General features: G+C 32.4%; 1 protein-coding gene across 1 annotated transcript; it reads right to left on the bottom strand.

Moving 5' to 3' along the window:
• Window positions 1-363: 363 nt before the first annotated feature.
• HELRODRAFT_190557 (hypothetical protein) lies at window positions 364-7,140 on the bottom strand (the record flags this gene model as incomplete). Its single annotated transcript, XM_009014413.1, has 19 exons — window positions 364-510; window positions 936-1,028; window positions 1,311-1,385; window positions 1,519-1,647; window positions 1,987-2,104; window positions 2,280-2,488; window positions 2,695-2,847; window positions 3,043-3,215; window positions 3,401-3,659; window positions 3,808-3,877; window positions 4,182-4,315; window positions 4,632-4,731; window positions 4,884-5,089; window positions 5,302-5,444; window positions 5,749-5,846; window positions 6,179-6,307; window positions 6,462-6,609; window positions 6,941-7,016; window positions 7,117-7,140. 19 exons carry the CDS (start codon window positions 7,138-7,140, stop codon window positions 364-366), a joined length of 2,484 nt encoding a protein of 827 aa, XP_009012661.1.
• Between the last annotated feature and the right edge of the window lie 995 nt (window positions 7,141-8,135).

Genomic DNA, 8,135 nt, shown 5'->3' with positions numbered 1-8,135 from the left:
AATTTTGATGTAAATGAATGTTTTAATTTATGTTTTCATTGAAATAACCTCGCATGTAATGTAATTGAAAGCAGTTTAACAGAAAATCAATCAGTCAGTTAATCAATCAAGCAATCAATCAATCATTAAATCTTTAATCATCATTAATAAACTAATCAATAAGTACTGAAAACCAAACTATACAGACAGGTAACGGATCACACTTACTAATATTCATCCCGTTTGTAATCATTGAATTGTAGTATGTCAACATCAATCATTCAATAAACAAGCCAGTCAATCAATCAAACAAGTAAATCAAATATCAATCAAAATATCAGCCAGTCAATCAAATAATCAGCCAGCCAGCCAACAACAGACATTTTAATATTCATCACTTTCGTAATCATTAATTCGAGGCATAGCAGCATCGAGCGATCTCTGCATAACCGAGTCATCCATGTCGTTTGGTGTCGTTGGACTTGTTCTAGAATCTTCCTCATCCATCATGTAGCGCTTATTTATCGTCTCCTTAAAATAGAGAGATGTAAAGTGTGATTGCAACATTACTAATAGTAATAACTATTAGCAGTAATAATAATAATAACAATAGCAGCGAAAATAATAATTGTAACAATAGTATCGGTAGCAGCAGTAGTAGCGATGGTTGTTGTAGTACAAGTAGTAATGAGATTAATAGTTGTAGTATAGCGTGCGTGATTGCCACATTATTAGCAGTATGGATAAGGTGTCTGGCTCGGCTGTGGCAGTAACTGCGTTCAAATGCAAATGGATTCTCGCCTGTCACAGGCAATGTGTGGTGATGCATTGATTCACGTGTATGCAATGCAGTGCTGTGCATGCAATGTGCATTGTCCATAACTACTAAGAAATACTAAGAGAGAATTGTAAAAAAAGCAGGTAGGAAGGTAGGTAGGTAGGTAGTAAGGGTTAACCTTAATGTGATTGTTAGTGCCCTTGGGGTCGAGGTCCATGGCCCAGGAAAAGTTTATGAGGGCCAAATGCATATTGCCCATTTTTCTGTGTATCTATGGTAAATAAATATATAATTCAATAATTATAATACATTATATTTTATAATTTAAAAAAAAAATTTTTTTAAATGTCCTTGAAGTTATGAAAAATCACAATCATTTTTTCATTAATGGAAAATTTTGTAAACAAAAAAATTAAAAAATTATTTAAGACAACTTTCTATGAAAAACAAACTATAATTTTTTTAATAACAACAAAAATAATTATCATTGTCATAACTGTCATCATCAACTTTATCATTAACTATATCATTATCATCAAATCATCACCATCACCTTTCCAATAAGAAAATAAACTAATGATTCTTTCGGCACAATCTGTTTCAGTTCGTCTAATTCTTTCAGGGCCTCCTAAGAATAAATAAATAATTAAATGAACGTAAAATAAAATTTTTGAAGTTAATTTCATTGATGACAGTGATGAGGTGATGATAATGACGATGAGGATAAGAATGATGTCGATGGGAGTAACAAAAGGACACACAGCATGTCTTTCGTTGGCAAAGAGTACAGATGCCTTGTGGAATTTGCAGAGTGGATTCTTAGGCTCGATACTGATGGCATAGTCCAATGTTCTCAAAGCTGCATTCGATTTCTTCAAAGCATGCTGGACCTGATGAAATGTCATTGGTTCGTTGGTTTAATTAGATGGCGTTCGATTGGTAGCTGAGAGAATAAATTATGATAATGGCTTGTTATGTTTATTAGTGAGTTGAATAATAATTTAATTGTTGGTACCATAATTCGAACAAACAATTGAAAAATTAACCAATAAAGAAAAGAAACAAAAATGCATGCAAAATTTAATTATTAATCAACGAAGACAAAGCAATAAATAAACCACAAGAACAATATATCAAAAAGCATCAGACAATTATTATCAATCTCTTACCACCAATCAACCAACCAATCAGTCAATAAATCAATCCTTCAATTACAACTGCAAACTAACCACTCCAACATGACACAACAGAGCTGAACTTCTTGGATTGATGGCAAGGGCTTTCTCAAAGTACAGGCCAGCCAGTGAAAATTTTTCTTGCTTGTAGTAGACCATGCCAATTCCATACCTTGTTTGTATGAGTGTTTGTTTGTATGTGCAGTGCAGGTGTCAATCATGTTGATGTTAGTAAGAGCATGAATGCTCACACAGCAAAAATTTTACAGTTAAACAGCTAACCCAAACACTCAATCGATCAAACAACAAATCAACCAAACAACCACCAAACAAAACAACCAACCAACCATGCATTATAGTGTCGGGGATTGATCCTGATGGCGTTATCGAATGCAGCCATGGCCTTATCGAGTTCCTCAATTAATGCATACTCATGTCCAAGCAGTGTGTATGCATATGTGAAGTTTGGGTCAACTTGCATGGCTCGTTGGAAGAATTTTATGGCAACATCATGCTCCTTCTGAAGACTGAAACAATTGCCTGTGGAACACCAAGCCTGCATGTTTATCATGGTGTTCAGTTGCAAACATTTGTGAGTTGATGGAAAATTTCAAATACTCAACACTAAAAAATTCACAATTAAGAGAGCCTTTATCATTTTATTTTGATGGAATAAAAAGGCAAAGACAAAATAAGGGAAATAAAATAAGAGAGAGCTATGAAACTTGAAGAGCACAATGGAAACAATTGCAAGGAGCAAACCTCAGGAGACAACTTGTCGATGTCAGTGAGATCCTGAGCCAGAGCGCTGAGATCAACTTCAAGCTGCAGGTGCCAGAGTACAGTGCTGTATATCTCCATGCCTTCCATGCGATACGGCTCCAGCTCTCGGACTTTGGCATACACCTTTTCAGCCTGTTTCAATGTTTAACAACATCTGAAGTTCCACCAAGAAATAAAAAGCAAGCATAGCCACAAAACTTAATTGCTCTAAAAAAAATTTATTTTAAGGAGGACGTAAATAAGAATGGAATGTACAGCGCATAAAAGAACCAAACAAAAAGTTCATAACTTAAAGAAGCAACAACTCGTTAGAATTTTTAAAAGTACCTTCTTGTAATCACACAGTTCAAAATAAGCGCGACCAATCTGACAGAGGACCCAGCCAGTGTTCATGTGCTGTCCTGGCAGGTTCTCAAATATATCAATAGCCTGTGCACACTTGTACTGGGAGAGTGTTTGGTAGGCACTAGCTAGATCTTGCAATAGAAGCATCAAGCCATCTGTCGATGTTCATTTCAAAGTATTATTATCTTGCAATTTGGTGTACAGTATCATTAGAAGAAATACGTAAAAGTAACTGAGAAAATACTAAAAATGGAAAAGATAGTCATTTGAAACAGCAAAGACATATGAAACAGCAAACATTTGAAACAGACACATATATGAAGTGCGAGAAAAAACATACTAGCAGATTGTCGCTGCATCTCGGCAACATGTTGCTGTTGGGCTGCATTCGTTGCAGTGCATACAGTTGTTGAGAGTGTTGTTGCAGATGATGACTTGCCATTGCCTGTACTGCTCTGAATCAAACCAGACTCAATCCTGTTGCGTTCGTTCATCTGCTGAGGTGTCCAGGTTAGTTTTGATTTTGTTCTCTTACCTCCAATGCCAGCACGATTCGTCGACGATCGATTTTCTATAGAGGCCTGGTTTTTATTGTTCTCCTGGAAAATAAATAATGTATGCTTATATACTGATCAACTCATCTTCATTAATTTACATTTTCATTAATTTATAAGCTAAATTATCTGCACACAACAACAACAACAACGTAAAACAATTCCACATAAAGACAGCTAGCTGTCAACTAACCTTGACAGAACTGCTTGTGTGGTTGAACAATCTTGAACTCCTCCTCAAACCTATGGTATGGCTGGGACATCTGGCGGTCAAAATAATAATTTCTACATCTTCATCTGGCCAACCAGATTCTAAATTAAATCAACTTTAGTATCGCTATTCGTGTAAATATCTTTTTGCTAACATAATCTAATGAATTGAACCACACTCTATTAATACAATATTTCTTGCTATCATACAAACACTTTGAGGCAACTCATTTCAAAAACTCATTGCATACTATATAAATGTTTACAGTAAAAATAAACTGGAACCAGACAGTGCAAAAAAATTCGTTCTATTATATATTTTGGTTTCAAACCTAATTTAAAAAAGGTTCAACCAACCCCAGCAGTGCAGTATTTGAAGTGACATCTTTAGGAAGATTGGTGTTACCTGACTGACTGAAGACAGGCGGTTTGATGGCTCCATGCATTGACACCAGCGGCGCAGCAGTTGTTGAACTTTTTGGACCTGAACTCTGAACAGGAATGGTGTAAGAAGAAAAATATTAATTAATATGAAGAGATCATCATTAAAATATCACCAGAGCAGTAACTGAAGTGCTCTATAAGGTAAGTAACTTCTATGAATGTCTCTTGTAAGGCAAAAATATAAGCTAAAAAATAACACCCTGCAGACCAATGAAACAGCAGGAACTTGAAACAGTATGAAGTAGCGAAAAAAATATACTGGCAGACTGTTATTGCATCTCATGAAGCATACTCTTTATCCCGACTATACCATTTAAAATAAAACTAATTACAGAAATCTAAATAGAACAGGCAAAAACAAACTTTTAGTGAGATGGGGAGTGGAGAAGCCATGGAGGCGAGGACGGTGTTGAGGTTCTGGCTCAGTGGAATGGGTGTTAGATCAAGGGGCATGATGCCAAAACTTTTCAAATTAAAATACGTGCAACATGTACATCATTACATATTATAACAAATATAACATCAGAATCTATCAAACAGATGAAGCAAACAAACAGGCAGACATCAGTCATCCACACATGAAAAGTACTAAAGAGAAAATGACACAAAACTAACCTAGGTGTGAGGGGTGACATTCCAACCAAATTGGTGCTGACATCTTTATGATGAATGTAGAGGCTCCCTCTTTTGGCTCTGGGAGCACTGGGAAGAGCAAGTAGGGAGTAGTCAGGATCTGGTGTTATGTTACTCTGTGTGTTGTCAGGAGTGGCTATGTTTGTGTGGCTGAAGATGTCTTTTTGAGAAGTTGAGAACGTGTCTTCCTGTTTTAATATATTTTGTTGTATTGTGTTACTGCTTTGTTGTGTATTGAAAACTTTAGATTAGTCTACAGTGCTTGGATATATCAATGTAGATAACATTTTTTTCACTGTTTACAATAAACTTAGTATTTGAAAATTTTCATAGAATAGTTAAAAGACTAATTTGCTCTGTTAAAATTACCAAAGAAATAAAAAATGGTAAGAATGCTGACTAATTTAATGGCAGAAAATTGTGTCAGAGATGTCATGTGATCGGTGAGTGAAGCATTGGAGAGGTTGTGAGAGGTCGAATTGCACATGGATGCAAAGTTCTGGCTGGTCACTTTGAAAATTTGCTTCGGATCTGTTAAGTCTCCTGCATACAAAAAAAAGTAATGACACATTGATTAAATCACCGTTAAATTAATAAATTGATTTGTAGAACAAATTTTAAAAAGCTCTTTCATTTTTTCATTAGACAACACTTGGGACAAAAATGCTCATATAAACAAGAACCTATGCATATTACTAACCCTAAACAAACACACACACAACACATGCACACATAGACACACACACAAAGACAACCTATGCAATTTAAACAGTGGTACATATTCCAAAAAAATAAGCAAGAAGCACACATCTTTCAGCACACACACAGTTTCATCAAATACACGAACCTAATTCACAGAGCATTTCAAAAGACGACCAGAGAAATGGATTGAGTTTCAAACTGGCCTGAAAACATTCAATGGCTTGAGATTTCCTTTCAGTTTTACTTGAAGGGCAAATAAATATTATTTGATTTTAATTAATTTCAATATTTTAATTATTCCAACTTGTATTTTACTATCAATTAAAATATTGAATTCACAGTTTACTCAGAGAACAAATTAAGGATCAACGAAAAGATTTCAAGAACTGACAAATCTGCATATAGAAATACCAACTTGTTATTAAAAATTTAAATATTTTCAAAATTCTAGTAAAAAGTATTTCCAAATTATTTACCAAAAATAAAAAATTGTTATTTAATAGTGCCTGTTAAAAAGATGACCTTGAAAATGATTCAGATATGTTTCATAAACAAAAACTGTAATTAATACTAACTGATAAATATGTCCTAACAAGCTGAGAGCAAAACTGGCATTCTCTCCAAAATCTGTAATGACCATGTCTAAATTCCTCGTTCCAAAATCAAAATTTGTTTCTAATATCGCAAGTTCTGCTTCACTATATCTGTAAATAATTAAAATAAACATTTCCTAATTTTAATTAAAAAAAACCTAAAAAATGTTATAAAATAGTTTTTTAAAAGGGAATTCATAACAAATATGAAAAAAAAAATATAAAAATAATTAATTTAAATACAATAAATTATAATTATACAGACTTTTCAAGATCAAAACAACTTTTGGCAAAGAGATATCGACAGTCTGGGGACTTGGATCTATGACTTGATAATAACATGTAAACTTTCCATGGCTTCTTCATATGATAATAACAGGATCCTAACAAATATAAGGCTTCAGCATTGGCCACTGAAAAAAATTAAATGAATAAATCAGTATTTGATAAATTAAGAAATTAATCTCTACTCAACCACTGAATAATATACTACAAATAAATCTTAATATCTGCTATTTTTAATTTAATAATCATTCTCATGACGTTTGGGTAATCCTTAATGATAAGTAAACTGAACCAGGTTATTTAAAAATTGAATTGAAATTGAATTTTTTAATTAAACAATCCTAATATGTACTTTTTCAATATCAATTTTATTTCATTTACTAACTAAATTTTATTTATTATACATTGCTTAGTTTAGTTTTTTCTTAGACATTTTAATAAATAAAAATTTCATTTAACCTTCGGCATAAAGTCTTTCTGATAGAAAAGCAGCATCGGCATAATTGTAAAGGTTGAGACACTGTACAATGGCGGCCTGAAATGAAAAAAATCTTAAAATTTGAGACACAACTTAGAAATTAGTAAAGTTGATTTTGTGTACAAATTAATAAGATTTCGAAATTTAACAAAATTACCTTTACTGGTTCTAAAACAACCATTTTTATAATTTGTTGATTTAAATGTTTACAATTGAAGATTTTACAGGCATTTATATTGCGTTTTTTTAGGAATTTTTCATTTAAACAAATTCAAAAAATCGCCATTATTATATTAAGAAAAATGACATCGAATAGCAAAAGATAACCATATAAAATTTTTATCGCATAAAAAATTTTATAGCGCCTTAATAAATAAAATGTTATAATTATGTGTGTACGATTGAAGCTATATTTTCGTTAATGATTAATAAAAGTTTTAAAATAATTTTTATTTTTTCATTTTTTTATTACGCAGCTCTGACGAATTAACTGTTTAATTTCAATTTTAGTAACATAATCTATCCGCAATATATCTGGACCAGGATTCTCCAGGTTTACATCACCTTTAACTTGAGAAAAGTTCAAACGCATATCCAGATATTTGAGAGAAGATCTTAATTAAATATCACGCTGAAAATATTTTTCTTGGTGAATTTACTAAAAACACTTATTTGGTTATTTAAACAAGAGAGTATAACGGTGTGACGGGTTGTAGACCATTAAATATGGCGAACAAATCCACAACTGAGAAATTACAATAGCACGAGTTTAATGCAAAATTTAAAATATTTCTATTTTGTCACCTGGTTGTAGTTTGAAAAATACAATTCACTAGAATGGACATCTTATGACATATCCGGTTCAACGATGTCTGGGGAGAACTATCCTCTCAAAAATATTCAACTAAAACTACAAATTTCATTATCCCATAAGAAACAAAAACATCTGAAAAAATACAAATATTAATTTTATTCAATAATATACAAAAAGTATAAATTTATAAATAGCTGAATAACTGGCTGATATGAAACATTCAAAATTTTCATTCAAAAATATCAATTATTCCGCAATAATAAAACTAATTTTTAAGAAAAGATCCCCACATCAATGTAAATCAACTGTATGTACAAAACTAAAATCTAAACTTGCTAAGGTATGTATATATGTGTGTGTAT

Source organism: Helobdella robusta (genome assembly GCF_000326865.2).
Source record: "Helobdella robusta unplaced genomic scaffold HELROscaffold_13, whole genome shotgun sequence".
NCBI lineage: Eukaryota > Metazoa > Annelida > Clitellata > Rhynchobdellida > Glossiphoniidae > Helobdella > Helobdella robusta.
The sequence above is the reverse complement of the archived record's forward strand: the minus strand, read 5'-3'. Positions and strand labels throughout refer to the sequence as shown.